This window comes from Otolemur garnettii, unplaced genomic scaffold (genome assembly GCF_000181295.1).
Source record: "Otolemur garnettii isolate 467f Iridium unplaced genomic scaffold, OtoGar3 scaffold00070, whole genome shotgun sequence".
NCBI classification, from domain to species: Eukaryota; Metazoa; Chordata; class Mammalia; order Primates; family Galagidae; genus Otolemur; species Otolemur garnettii.
Window position 1 is genome coordinate 4,526,176 of NW_003852465.1, and position 16,103 is coordinate 4,542,278.

Sequence of the window (16,103 nt, forward strand, 5' to 3'; positions counted from 1 at the left end):
TGTGCTTCTCATTATCACTTATCCAATGAGCGCACAGAAGTAGTCCCTTCCCTTAAGAAGCTAAAAATGCAAGTATAATGGAAAAAAATACTAATAAAACATTGAACAAGCTGAAAGAAAATCTACTTAAGTAGGTTGTATGTAGTGCAAGAGAGAAATCAATTGGAATGAAATTTGCTTTTCCTTAAGTCAATGTTTGTGGGAATAAGATATCCAGCAAAATTTCAGAACATAATGGTACAGTTCAATGATTTTTCCAAAATGAACATGTCTAGGTAGAGAATACCCAAACCACGGACATCACCACCACAGAAATGGTCCCACATGCCCCCTTGCAATTGCTATCCCCCAAAAGGTAACCCTTTTTTATGATATCAAATATCATAGATTAGTTTTTCTGCTTTTGAACTTTGTGTGAATAGAACTTGGATAATTTGTGAGAGTCCCAATACTATTTTTAAGAATCACCCATGTTACATGTGATTTTAGTTTCTCGGTGCAATTTAGTGACATATTACTTGCATGAATACATAATTCTATGACTTCTTTGAATGGTGAATGTGATTGATGATTCTAAAGGAATTAAAATGGACCAATATGGAGAGAGGAGCAAACTGTTCTGTTCAGAGAATTAGTGGCTTGTATTTATGGTAAAGGTTTATTTTAAAATGCTTTAAAAGAGAAACTTTTGAGGAGAGGAAATTTATTACTTTGGTGATTTAATTAAGAGAAGAAAGATGAGCCAATCCCTACTCCAGTTCTTTTTGAACAAGATGATAAACCCCTAATTTATAATCTTTATGAATTTCTTTTAAATTTATTGATTCAGTAGGTATTTCCATAGCAATTATTGCCTGTTAGATGCCACCAGATGTGGAGGATAAAAGTGTGAATGGATCAGGACATATGAGAGTTTGTATACAGCAGGAAAAAAATTAAAACAAGAATACACATATGATTATTTCGGCACACACAATCCTGGGTGCAGTGGCTCACAACTATAATCCTAGCACCCTAGAAGGCCAAGGCAGATGGACTGCTTGAGCTCACGGGTTCAAGACCAGCCTGAGCCACAGTGAGACCCCCCCATCTCTAAAAGTAGCCAGGCATTGTGGTGGGTGCCTATAGTCCCAGCTGCTTGGGAGGCTGAGGCAAAAGAATCACTTGAGCATAAGAGTTTGAGGTTGCTATGAGCTGTGATGCCACAGCGCTCTACCAATGGTGACAAAGTGAGACTGTCTCAAACAAATAATTCTTTTAATGGGATATGTATAAATAGTGAGAATTACTCTAAATGAAACTAGTTGTAAAAGATAAATGACAGCATATTTAAAATACCGTCCATATGTGTGGACATGTAGTAGATCGTCTACTGGCTTTATATTGAGTAACTGGATACTTGCTTTTCCATTCCTGATACTTTACTAAGAAGAATGGGTTTCAACTCCATATACTTTTGCATGTCTTTGACTTATGAGGCACCCGTCCTGGGGGCAGACACAACTACAACAGGGTCTGTACCTAACAAATGCAAACATTGTAACCTAATTCTTTGTACCCTCAAATAACCTGAAAATTTAAGAGAAAAAAAATAAAACAAAATAATTTACTGCTATAGTAAAAAATGCATATATGTGTGTGTGTGTGTGTGTGTGTGTGTGTGTGTGTATCATCTCTCTCAGAGGTGGCAAGGCGATTCACTGGAGTGCCAAAAATATTTTTTAGACCATCTATTCATATTAATAATATTGTTTTATCTAACACTACAAGAAAGTAAGGTAAAGGAGACATCTAACAGTAGATAAGACAGCAACTACTTTTGTAAACTACTTCTACTAAGGAAAACACAGTTCAACAATGTTTAGAAATGTTACTTGTACCATGAGACTGTGCCAAGTGCATATTTTTAAAACTCTGGAGAAAAATTTTCAAATACAACAGGCCAAATGTGTATTTTTAAAACTCAGAAGCAAAATTTTCTGAATCATTTAAATGGCTCCCGTTGCATTGAGTTTTTAAGCTATTTGTTAAATATAAAAATATAGCTTTTTTGGTACTTTTAAAGAAATTAATGACATCATGGAAAATGGAAATTTGTGAGGTAAATTTCACTTTTTTTGAATAACCAGTATTTGGATTTTAAACCAATTACTACAAGAATATCCAGTGAAAATTTCTGCTCTTTGGGGACATTTTTGCAAGGTAATTTTTTTAGCTATGAAAGCTGTTGTAACGTATGTTGTAATAAGCTCTATTTTTGAATTGCTATAACACTGCAAAGACTTTGATAAATAAAATATATTCTACCACTTTTTACAAATGAGATGGTCATAACAATAGTTCAGTGAGAGAAAAGCTTGTTACCAATGCACAAAATAGTAGTATTTAATAATATTCAACTTACCCTTTTAAATTCGTATTTTCATATGTTCTATAAATCACACAATTATATATTAGCTTATGCAAAGTATAAATATATAAAACAAACAAATCAGGACCCATGCTCAAAAATTTTATGAGAAAGATATACTTGTATATAATAAAAAAATTATAAATCAGTTGTCTTGAAAATGTCAAGCAATTGACATAAAATATTACCACCTGAGGAATATTTCTTAAAAATTGTTATTTTTCTAAACTAATAAAAGTTGACAGATAAAACCTAAGAAAACTTCAGGATATCTGAATGTACGAATAGCAACAATGCTTCTGTGTACAATATGGAAAGTCTGAGTAGACAGCACAAAGATATTGTAGAAGATCAAGAGCAATTTCTTCTAAAAACATCTATTTCTAGAGATCCTTAAACATTCTTTAGCATTAGGCCTCAGGAAATATAATTACCACAGAAACATGGGCATTTTCACTTTCTTTAGCATGGAAATATATAGGAAAAAACTACGGCCTACCAACATTTCACGGTGAGGTACTTTCACAAGTTCTCTTACGTAATAAATTCTACTTCACTCAACATTATAATGCATGTACACACACACAGAGTGGCTCCTGTTATGATCTTGTCATCAATTAGAGCATCTATTCAGATTCTTGCCAGGTCCTACACTTCAAATCTGCAGAGCCCAGCTGGGTCTTCAAAATTATTTTCAGAGCATCATATCTAGGGCAGATGACACATCCAACCGGGGTCTCCCTGTTGGTGAGGTATGAGACCCACATGAGCACAGAAGGCAGATGCTGCAATTATGCAGAAACTAAACTACTCTCCTATAGGGAAGGAACCAGGCCACCACTCATCATTGCTGGGTTATCATGGAATACTCTACTAGTTTAAGCTTTCTAGGAGGAATTAGTGATAAAATTATTTTGTTCTCAACTGCAATCCTTATTACTAACTCTTGGATTATTGCAACCTGTTAAGCCCACATATGATTGGTCTTCGACATTATAAAATCACGGGGATGTTCCTGACAGGGAATAAGAATTCCACCCTGCATTCTGATCATCTGTTTAGTTCATTACTAAGCTGCAAACTCCTTATACACAGGGATTGTGCCTGGTTTATTTCCAGCGACTAGCACAATGTTTGCCATACATACTCATGATTTGAGGGAGAATCAGTACATGTGTTTTAAAAATATACAGTAACAAACATAATGGAAAAACTCTATTTTAATAATTAATAAATATTTCTATGATAAATTTATTTAAAAGTAGATTTCCAACCTATCTACTATGCTTCTGTGTGTCTTTTCTAAATTTAGGAAATGACTAATTACTATAAATGGTCTACTGAACACTCCACTTTACAAAGTCAAAATAAAGAACTCACAGTTCTTGAAACCAGGTCCCTGAACTTTACCTTGTTCCTGTGGCTGCTGCGGGTCACAGGAGTAATGGACACAGTAACAAGTGTCCTCCAGAGTGCTCTGCCCCCAAGGGCAGGCTACAGTGGAAGGGGCTGGCCAACCCCTCCGCCCAGACCCTGGGTATTCTTTTGACAAATGGACAAACTTCAGATTTCCTGGGTGTGTGCTCCTAACTATAGCTCATTTCTGAAAATGCTTCCACTATTATTTGCTACATTCTACTGTATCGTTTTAGAGATTTCGATTTAGAACATATTTTTCTGCACAATGCTACAGAAGGGAATTTTTTTTTAAAGAAACACTGGGTGAAAGCACCAGAATTAAGAGCAAACGATCATTTAACGGCAAGCCAACTTGCTCATTTGTTGTGAGAAAACAACAATCTTTAAGGGAAAAGGAAAAAACACACATTGGCTTTGATTCTGTTGGATAGTCAGCACCGCCCGAAAACACTGGAATACACGTTCTTTGTTTAATTGCATTCCATGTAGGGAATAAAAATGTTATAGGAAAAGAAATAATTTCTTAAAAGACTTAGTAAAAAAATATAAATCCATTCATATAAATTGACTTAAAGAGCATTTGCTAGTTCAGTTATGTTACCTGTCATATCCCTGACCGTGTAGGAAAGAGAGGAGAAAAGTAAGACCTTTAGTCATACCCACCTTGGAAAGATTACCTTAGTCATAAGCTATTTTTAACTTACTAAATAAATCGGTTTATGTCACTTTTATTCATTGTTTATAACACATGAAAAGAAAAATACAAAAATTTCTAATATTTAAAAATGTATAATTAAACAATACCTCTTATACATTCACATCCCAATGTCAGTTTGTACTAGGAATGTTATACAAAAAGAGCAGTAGTTTATACATAGACTGAGTAAAATTATGAAAACATACATTATTCAACAATGAAACGTTTAATAAGAAAAATGAACAGTTTGCTATTTAAGAGAAATGCCCCCAGAGAAAAGAGGCATTTGTCACAGTTCAAGATCTGTTTGGTGACCTAAAACATTTTAGACACTGATCTGAGGAGGAAAGGTAGGACACACACATGAATTAACGCAAAGCACAAAGCCACAACGCATGTCATTCACAAACAAGGGTTAAAATACAATCATGTTGCATTGACCGGTCACAAAAATGCAGTCATTAAATTAACACATATAGGTTAAGATTTATTTATTCTTTTTGTTATTACAGCACAAAAGATTTTCTACAACATGATAATTTCAAGGCATTCTTACAGCTTCTATAATATTTTAAATGATTTTGCACTTTGTATTTTTATTTTGCTTTGAAATGAAAAGCGTTTCAGTGATTTCATGCCATTAATTCAGACACATGCACATACAGACTCTCCTACTTTTATAACCTAGTGAACAGGATCTGTTGAAATTGAAGTTATCTAGCAGAGAACTTTATATGTTGATAAGACGTATTTTGAAGTTCGGCTAACACGTACCAACACTGAAAGAGGTAAAAGGTTATATCTTGTTTTTGATAACAAAACTTCAGATCCCCTAGACCCTTTTAATATAAAAGGCTAACTTAATTATAAATACTCTTCATATGAAAAAAAGAAATCCAGGTACTCTAATGACATATATGCACTTTATACATAGAAAAAGTAAATAAATAACTTTACAAAAACTCTAACTTAAACATTTATTATTTTTAAAACTTCATTTCAATCTATCAAAAAATAAAAAATGACAGTTCTTCACTAGTGCAAAGACTGAATTATTCAATAAACTCCTTTTGGAACATACATGGAGTAAACAATGAAGACTTCTGTACTTCTGTCCATTTTGTAATTTGTGGGTATGATTGGTTTCTTAGTTATTTGTTTCTGCAAGGTTGAAAGGACACCCATGCATAGGACTTTAATGGACATTCAGATTTTTCACTTGTGACATCATTTATATACAAAAAGAGCATATCACAAATATATTATAATATTATATTGGATACATTCCTAAGCAGTAGATAAACATTGTCTGAATATCACAGGGGATGTGTACAGAAGGTTGATAAACTTTACTATGTTGTAAAATGTCAAAGGACCCAAAACATCTAAAATTGACCCAAAAGATAGTATTTCTAATTTGAATATTCTGTAACTTTAAGTATATTTTTATGTCAAACTTAAAAAGCATTATAACATTTATTAGATAGATCATAGGTCAGTAAACTTTTCTCAGAAAGAGCTAAATAGTAATACTTCAGACATTTTGGGGCAGACAGTCTCTATTGCAACTAATCAACTCTGCTATTGTATGCAAAGCCAGCCACAGATAACGCATAAACAAATGAGTGCGACTGTTTCAAGGAAGCGTATTTACTACTAGAGGCGATGGTCCAGATTTGGTCCATGGAAAACATTTGCTGACCCCTGAACAAAATACCTGACTCAAAAATGCTTCATTTTAATTGCTTCAATACCTAGTACAAAGCCAAAGTTGTAAGTAAATGTTTGATGCTTTCTGAATTAAAGTTGTAAATGGGAAAATAACACTTTTGTGTTCAGAAACAAAAGCCATTATTGTTCAATCTCTAATTAATGATTAAGATTCTCCCTTCCTAATTGGAGCAAAATTCCAAAAAGGTAATCCACAGCCTTATTAAGAACTAGGCTTATAAACTAAAAACCAATAAAGTGAAAAAAAAAAACTGCAAAAGAGATATAGTAAGGCAAAAGTGAATTTCCAACCTAAGCTGGCTAATTAAAAATGGTATCTTTTTATGGTGAGTTCTTCTAATATTTCAAATCCCCCCAGGTGGACTGCAAACTCCATAGCAATGGAGTTGCAAGAAATATGATTTAATTATATTATGATTTAAATCATAATTAAATTATGATTTAATTTACTCTGTAGCATCATACAAGAATTTAGAATATGATCAGTAAATTTCTATTAAATAAAAATAATGTGGCATAATGTGTTTTTGTTAGTTTCGACAGTGATGGTCCTCTGAAACATTAATTTTACTGTAAGATCCTCCTGCAAAGTTAAAATGCTCTGTGTATCATGTCACACTTTGACTATAAAGATACATTCCAGCCTCAACCAGAACTTTACTGGTCAAACAGCAGAACTTGAACTTGAGTTTACATCTCTCTTGATGGTTTGACTTGGGCAAAATGAAAAAAAGTGCAGGCTTCAAGGACTGGTTATAAAACTGATGTTGTAATTATTTTTCAAATAAAAACTGTTTTAACTTCACAAATGTAATAAATAGATTATAAACTCGAATCAGTTTTTCACCTCACAGAAATTAACTGGGTTGTTCAGGATTCAGAAGATCAGTGGTGATCAAAATGCATATTTCATTATAGTTATATGTGTGTTATTCCTCAAATACTGGATATTTGAAGAATACCAGAGAACCATTCATAAGTAAAACTTGTAAGTTTTGCCTATAGGTCTCAAAAGAAAACCCAGAAAATTAAAACATTCCCAACCTACAGTAACTCCACACAGTGGAAGAAATACATACTCATATAAATTATTATATAAATCATACTTTCCATGATGTATGTAACAGACTACATTCAACTTACTTTATGTAAGTAAATGTCTCTATGTTTACTTTAATATAGTATTTTCACATTTCCAAGCAAATTAAGTTTAACAATGACAAAAAAACAAGTTTTAAAAAATGTTATTTGGTTTTGGGATCAGTTATTGGACATCGACAGACAGAAGCCACATAAATGCCCAAACAAGACACAGCCTGAATTTGCCATTGTTACAAGCACAGTATTAACAGTATATACAAATGTAAATAGTAAAACCTATCTGATTAATTGAAAGCAAGCCAACGATGTGACAGAGAAAAATATTTCCATCAGAATAGTGCTACGGTTCAAAATTCACTTATAAAAAATAAATACATATAAAATTATATATATTACAGGAGTTGAAGTCAAATTGGATTCCTCTTTCAAACTATCAAATGTAATAACACAAGCCAAGATGGTTAATGATCTTATGTTTTGAAAAAATCAGGGAGGATAAAGTATCTACAATCCACAATTTATGAAGAGAGAAAATTAAAATAAAAGGGATGAAACAAAACAAAAAAGGTAAGAATACTATCGTACCGATTTCCACGGTCCCCGATGCCAAGACGCACCCTCAGGACAGGCGTGCACGTGGCACTGCACTACACTAGGCGGCTTGTTTAACACCTCACAGTTGTGCTCCTGTGACAGCTGGCCATTGGGAAACTGACATATCACAAACCTTGATTTTATTCCTCCTCCACATGTTTGTGTACACTAAAAACAAAAAATAGGAAAGTCCAAGACCATTAAAGGTTATCATTCCTTCATAATTCTCAGCATTTCTCTCCGGGTAAAATAATAAATCAAAGTTTTAATTCCACAATTTAGAAAAAAAAACAACAAGACTTTTGGAATTAGTATTATGAAATATTTGAACAAAATATCAAGTGTCTATAAGATGCTGTTGGCAGGTTGAGCCAGAAACAAAACCGATTCACCTAAGTAACAAGCATCACTTGCATAAAGTGTGGTATACATCAATAGAGGACTATGTAGCCATACGAGTTAACAAGTGGGTTTAATTTTATAAACACGAAAAGATGCTCAATACATGGCATATAAAAATTGCAGGTATCAAAGCGACACGTTCATGTCTAATATAAACTCATGTCTAAAACTCACACAGAACAAAAGTCAGGCAGAAATGCTAGAAGTTGTTATCGCTTTCTATTTTTTCATGTGATTTCAATTTTCAAAATGAACACACATAAACTCAAAAATAGAAAAGCTACTTTAATTTTGGAAAATAGTAAAAGTGTATTTTAAAAATGTACTTGATATTCACTTGCACTCAGTCAGGATGTACCTGTACGTAATGATTTCCAAAGTCTCTATGAGGAAAAATCATATGCCAAAAAATAAATAAATAATATGATTGATTAAATTAGGTGATTCATTTCATTCATCCAAAGATAATATAAATCTTTGTTTCTTATTTTTTCCCATTCCAAATTATTAGTATTAAAAATGACTGTTAGCATTAAAAAAATGACTGTTTTAAAAATTAGCTTTGTTATTTCCAATGCCTAGAGTGCCAGAGCTTGAAAAAAGTGTAATTGACAACTCTCTGGTTTAAAGAAAAAGATTCACCCAATAAATGATATACCAATGTAAATAGCAAAACAGAGGAAGTTTTCCTATTCTCACAGTCAGTGAGAAGGAGAAACAGAGGTTTCTCCTCAGAGAAGGAGAAGCAAAACAAAACAAAAAATACGTTTTTGTTTTTTTTCCTGCTGCAATGTGTTTATTCTGTGCCAAATAAACAAAAAACCCAGGACAGAACAGGTTTTATATTTCAACCTAGCTTTCTATTTTTATATCAACCTAATTTTCTAAACAATAAAAAGAATAATAAACTCATTTGGGAAAGATCTTAGTAGTAACAGACATCTGACGAGCATATTAGGTCCTATTAAAAATTATGGTGCAATATGCCCATTTTTTACCACAAAGGAGTGACTTAAAACTTAACATCTATTTTTTTTTTTTTTTGCAGTTTTTGGCTGGGGCTGGGTTTGAACCCACCACCTCCGGCATATGGAGCCGGCGCCCTACTCCTTGAGCCACAGGCACCACCCAAACCTTAACATCTATTAAAAATGGTTTTAATCACTCAGTTAAAAAACCTTTGTCTAGTACCTCACAGTATAAAGTGCTTTCCTTTTGGTCTTTGGAGATGGAATCATCTCACAAACTTAGGCCACATTTTGACTTACTTCTCCCCAGCTTCCGTAGTTCCACCGTGGACAAGGTCCTGAATCACAGTGCCTGGACTCTGGGGGCCTGAAGGCTGCATCACAGTGACTGGCACTGAGCCCGTGCTCATCCTGGCAGACCACCACCCTGCGCTGAAGACCTCCAGCACAGCTGCTGGAGCACTGAGGAGGAGAAACAGAACACAACAAAAAACACAATCCTACATCATGAATTCGTGTAGGAAAAAAATCACACCCCACATCAAAATCTCCTTACTGGAATCATAATTTGAATCGAGAAAATCTGTCCAAAAAAACCCACTTGCATTTTACCAGGGGCTTCATTAGAATTCACTGATGAAAAGGTGAGGCTTTTAAGCTTTCATTAGGAAATAATTTTCTCTTTAAGTAAAAAGAAATTAACGTTTTAAAGCCTTACTAGGAAAGAACGAAAAAGATAATTCAGTGTTAAATTACTTAATTTTGACATTGGTGTTTCTCTTTCTTTTGTAACACTGATCTATGTAAAATATAAACGACAACTGTACCTTTCATAATTTATCACTATTTTACACCAGCTTATTAAATTGCCATTGTAATCATTTTTTGTCTTGGGGTAATTTTTTATAAAAATTTATAGTCTTACCTCTTGCAGGGTTTTCTATTGTTTTCATTATAATGAACTCTAAGTAGGAGTGTTTTAAAGTGCATTCTTCTGTAATCATAACATCACATCAGTGTATAATTTAATAAGAACTCTGCAGATTGGTAATCTGCATCAAAAAATGCTTAATTGTTTTAAGATTTAAACTATTTATCTGTAGTATTTAAAGTATTTGACATCATCGTATACATATCTGTTGAAAGGATGTTATAAAACTCAATTATAGAATTAATATAACTCGATAAAGATGGCTTACTGATCCCCAAGGTCCTGTTCTCCATTGGTTTCCTCTGGCTGACGAATGGACCTCCTGATTTTGATTATCTTTAGGTTTGTGAGTTAATGGAAAATTCCTGCCTGGGAAATGGCTTGGCTCCTCAGAGGAACTGGGGAAGTGGCTGTATGTGGGCAGGCACTCTGCCAGGTTACATTCCTCTTCTATCAAAGGGCGCACGCCGGGGTCACAGTAATTCTCATCAATTGGCTGATGGTAGTTGATGCAAAAAACTTGCCGAATTGTTTTTCCACGTCCACAAGAAGCTGAACACTGATCAAAAACGTAGCCAACATATACAATGTAATCTACTACATTAACAGTATATTACATATCAAATATTATATTTAATTTTTTATTTCCCTTTATTCTCATAAGGATACTTACAGGGGACCAATTTCCTGTTTGCCACTCTCCACAAGGGCTAAAACAGGGAGCTATTTCAGCAGGTCGGGGTAAGTGGGCACAATATGATTCATCCGCTATTCCGTCCTGAGCATCACGACAGCTTACATAGCGGGCTTGACTACCACTTCCACAAGACACAGAGCACTTAAAAAAAAAAATCAGATGATACTGAGGTGTCACATAGTACCTATCGCATGTCTAAAGCATTATATTTCTTAAGAATATTTAAACTACAAATAGTATCACCTGGCATCACTTCTGAGTCAAATAAAGATCAGGTAGTGAAGATCCCAATCCATTTAGATCATAAATTTCACATACAATATATAATAATTTGAATTACATATGAATATAATGATTCAAACAATGCTTAGCAATTTGCCAAAATTAAAGATGCTGAAAACATTTTAGGTAAGAGAATCTTAAGATGTAATTAAATACAACTTTGATTCAGCAAAGAAGATACCATAAAAAAGTAACTTTGAAAGACCTATTAGGATAGATATGATTCCAAAATTAAAATATTCAGAAAATGATGTGAAGCTTAAAGGTATATATTCCAGATAAGAATATACCCCACATACATTAAAGCTTTCAGTTTAGAATAACACCGTGACAATGTCTGTAGTTTAAATAAAAGCTAGTTAGAGCCTAACATCACATTCTCTCATAATAACCTGTGACATAGGATTATTATTATTCAAATTTTATAGAAAAATAGACTCAGAAAATTTAAATTTCTTGTCCAGAGACACAGAGCTCTTGAAAGTCAGAGAAGGATTTAGCCATTAATTTCTGCTTCTAATTCGTATGCTTGAGAATCCTATGCTATTCCTAGAAATAAATGCATACACTAATTTTCAAATCTTTAGCAACCATTATGTTTTGTCAAATGCCTCTATAATGGAAACACTATATGTCTTAAAGAAATTTACTCACTGGCGTCCAAGAACCATGTCGCCATTGTGCTATCTTTCCTGTGGGAACAGCTGGTAATGAAGTGGCCCCAATTTCAGAAACAACCGGGCAAGGTGCAACAACGCAGTCCTGTTCAGGAGAAAAATGAATCCATAAACATTACTCAATCACTCTGATTTATATTTAAGCCAATTCTTCCTTTCTTCTGCCCTATGTCTAATTCAAGAACAATTTACATATTGAACTAAATTACAAAAAGGTGATCTAAAGCTTTTTCTTTTGCTTTTCTTTTTTCTTTTTTACTGAGACTGTCTCTCACTCTGTGGCCCTGGGAAGAGTGATGAGGTGTTATCATAGCTCACAGCAACCTCAGACTCCTGGGTTCCAGTAATCCTTTTGCCTCAGCCTTGAAAGTAGCTGGGACTACCGGCCTGTGCCACTACGCCTGAGTAGTTTTTCTATTTTTAGTAGATATGGGGTCTTGCTCTTGCTCAAGCTGGTCTTAATCTCCTGAGCTCAAGTAATTCACCCACCTCAGTCTCCCAGAGTGTTAGGATTACAGATGTGAACCACGGTGCTTGCAGGTTTTTATTTTTCAAAAGCACAAAGTACAGTAGGGTCCAGTGCCAAGAGTACGTAATGACTCTGAATCCTAACATTTGGGTCAGGCTGTCTGATGGTTAAAAAGGAAATGGGCTGTAGTCCTTTAAAAATACTGCTCATCATTGAGTTACTAATTATTATTATTAATTAATGTTCAGTAGTAAACATTAATACTATTATTGAAACATTCCTAATGTATGCAGCCTCTATATCAAAAAGCACTATATACTTTAGAAGTTCATGTTATGCATAATAACTGATATGATTCATCTTCTTCATTTCAAAAATGAAGAAATACAGCTAAAGAGTAAAACAGTTCATTTATGATGCTGGCAAAACCAAGAACAATAAATCCCCCCTACACATAGCATGTTTTTAAAGGCATGTAAGTTTAAGTGGGAAAAAATACAGAAAGAAATTCCTGTAACATACCAAAAATCTTTCTGTCTCAGAAAGCTTTTTGTGTATATCCCAAGAAGTGTCCCTTACCTGCCTGTCCTGTGGGCGACTGGCACCGTGGCACTCGGTGTCATCTACGACTGCACTGAGAAGGTCACTGACACACTGAACAGCTCGCATCTGATGCCCGTGTCCACAGGTGGCTGTGCACTGAAAACATACAAATAGATGTGAAGAAAAGATTTTTTCAAAAATTACATAAAATTCCGTATTTTTAATGAGTACTAACATAATTCTAGTAGATCTTATAGCTAGTCCCTTTTATAAGAGTCAAGATTCAAAATGAACAAATGCAATCAATATGCACATTGTTTCAAATGTATTAGGTAGATGTCAATAAAATATTGACGTTAAAAGAAGTGTGTAATTATTGTATCCTAAAGAGTTATCATGTAAAAACATCAATAGAAGCCTGATATTTTAGAGGCAGAATCAATATGATTTAGGAAAACTAAATACTCATACTTTTCAATCTCTACCTGGTGTAGACATGTCCTTTAACATTCCAAGTAAATGTCAAACAGATAAAAGAAGGAAGAGTGTATGATGAAGAGAAGATGAAAGAAGGTTTCCTATCAACTGTGGCAAGCCCCACAGAACAGAAAGCTACCCACCTTCCTCCAGCCTGACCAGGCTCACTCTGCAGATTCCTAGCTGCCTGTTTGGCAAAACTTCTAAACAATGCCTACTCTAAATACAGTGAAGATGTCACTCTAAACACAGAACATGAAAACACGGATAGTTTAAACAAAGCTGCTAAGAGCAGAAATCTGTAGCATGTTGGTTAATGAAAATAAGTTCAAAAGAAAAGCTGAAATACAGGACGGCCACAAAGTCTGTGTGAAATTTAAATGCTGTGCAATTTAAAACTGCACACAAACTTACAGCCGCCCTGTATTTACTACAACAAAATTAGCAATACTGTCAACATTTTGCAGGCAAAGGTTCACACTTCAGGGGTATCTTTCTGTCTTTATTTTATGGTATGCTTACATGGTTTTAATTTTGGCCCCAGATCAGTTTTGAGCTATTACAGAGAGAACTTTTAAAGGATTCATGATACATGGTGATTTTCACATTTCCTTTTTCTCTCGCACTCATTCTTAAACAGAAATGTCCGTGTTTGCTACAAATAGATTAAATTTCCTTGGTTACAGTTATGCCTCTATTAACAAAAAGGGGCATGTTCCCACAGCTCACACAGTTGTCAAATACTCTGTTGCTCCCCCAAGTTGTCACACTCTGTAGAAGAGCATAAGGAACACTTAAGCAAATGAGAAAAAAAGGGTCACAGGGTGAAAATTCAGTCATGCCAGCAAACAAACAATGACTCTTGCTGGGATTAACACTCGTGAAACACACACCACACGTTGGCAAACACAGCCTGCACCCACCCCGGCTTTGCGAACACAGGTCAGGGGAATACGATGGCAGAGAGGCCCAGCCATGGCTCTTATGTCCAGGGGTAGCTTTCTAATAAACCAACCCAAATTTCATCCCATCCACCAAAGGAGGCATGAATACATCACAACTTCTGTGCCATTCTGTAAATATGGATCCAGTTAGAAAAATCCCTATCATATACTCACAGAACCCCATGGTCCTACTTGCCAGGAAGCACATAGATGGCGCTCACAGGGCCGCAGGGATTCAGGTTCAGTGCTTGGATTACAGAAGCTGTCACTCAAGTGATCCTCATTCAGCTGACACCATACTTGCCGCTGCTCTGTTCCTTTTCCACATGTAACAAGACACTGTAAGAAAAGGACCTGATAACTATTTACTTGCAGTAGTTGTCAAAATGGTGCAATGATCAATATGCGTATTAAAACACAGTTGGAAGACCAACCCTAAGTGCATTTTCTCTCATTGCTCCGGAGATAATTACTAAATAAAATCCCACTATCTCCTAACTTCCACTGCCCAAGTCCCACTGAAACATCCACCTATCCTAGAAACAAAGGTATAAAACTAACCTTAGAATAAATAAATAAATATACCTCTCCCAGGCGCCTGTGGGCAGAGGCACTTTCTTATGAAAATGGTTCTAGATTAAACAATGGTTATTGTTATTGTCAGCCAGATACTGTAAATAGTTTAAGGATGAACTATTTTGTATATTTTTGATTGCCTTGATAATAAAGTTATTTACAAAATGATAAAATAAATTCAAATATTTTCGAATCTTGTGAAGTCTGATTGCAAGGCTTTTCTCACACAGTATTTTTACAGTTCTAAGCCTCCTGTGTTTAATGTTACCTCACTCCACTCACTAGTAGCCCAACTTGGACAGGAAAACTCGTTGCAATTCTCTACTGTCAATTGGGAAAGTTCTTGGCATTCTCTGTCAGCAAGACGGTGGCCAAAATTATTTATGCAGTAAGATTCTCGAGACCTTTCTCCTCCTCCGCAACTCCTGGAACACTGATTGAAAATAAAAAGGGGGTAACTAACAGGGAAAAATTAGATTTTTAACAAAAATATACCTTAGAGTAACAAATATCTAATTAGAAAAAAGGGGCAGCATTCCTTAAACAATTCGTTTTGTTGTACCTGGGACCATTCTGAATAATGCCATCTTGTTAAGACACAGTCACCGTGGCATGGTTCTCGGGTAGCAGGTTTAAGTTGGTCCGCACAGTAGTGGCCGTCTATGGGAACAGTATGTCCTTTGTGAATGGAATACTTCATGCATTGGACATCCAAGGACCGATACCCTTGACCACACTGGGACGAGCATTCACTTTTGCCAATGATGTGCCACCTAGAAAAAGAAAACTGTTATTACACTTAGAAGATACGTTAATGCAATTAAAAAGTAGAGAAACTCATGCATATGATTCAAATTTAAAAATTCTAAGAATTGATGGACAAGTTACCATAAAAATACAGCCAGTGGTTAAAGCTGGGACAGGGGATAGGAGGCAGTACTCATGTACTGACCATGGCATTTGGAGGTGGCCTTGGAGGTATGTCCAAGAACTTCAAAGTTTGCCCCAAACCCTTGAGAACAGCTAGTTTAGACCAAGATCACCCAATTACTTGGTGGAAGATTTGGTGGCTCACACCTATAATCCCAGCACTGTGGGAGGATAAGGAGGGAGAATAGCTTGAGCTCAGGAGTTTGAGACTTGCCTGCGCAAGAGTGAAACCCTGACTCATTAAAAAAAAAAAAA

At 35.0% G+C, this 16,103-nt stretch overlaps 1 protein-coding gene across 1 annotated transcript in view; it reads right to left on the reverse strand.

Moving 5' to 3' along the window:
- ADAMTS20 (ADAM metallopeptidase with thrombospondin type 1 motif 20) overlaps positions 1 to 16,103 on the reverse strand; it is a 154,473-nt gene that overhangs the window by 60,568 nt on the left and 77,802 nt on the right. The window contains exons 19-27 of the mRNA XM_012807470.1: positions 15,481 to 15,691; positions 15,187 to 15,351; positions 14,517 to 14,681; positions 12,958 to 13,077; positions 11,887 to 11,994; positions 10,927 to 11,091; positions 10,522 to 10,812; positions 9,623 to 9,784; positions 7,944 to 8,120 (exon numbers count right to left, since the gene is read on the reverse strand). Of these exons, the coding sequence (XP_012662924.1) occupies positions 7,944 to 8,120; positions 9,623 to 9,784; positions 10,522 to 10,812; positions 10,927 to 11,091; positions 11,887 to 11,994; positions 12,958 to 13,077; positions 14,517 to 14,681; positions 15,187 to 15,351; positions 15,481 to 15,691 (1,564 nt within the window). The remainder of the gene's footprint in view (positions 1 to 7,943; positions 8,121 to 9,622; positions 9,785 to 10,521; positions 10,813 to 10,926; positions 11,092 to 11,886; positions 11,995 to 12,957; positions 13,078 to 14,516; positions 14,682 to 15,186; positions 15,352 to 15,480; positions 15,692 to 16,103) is intronic.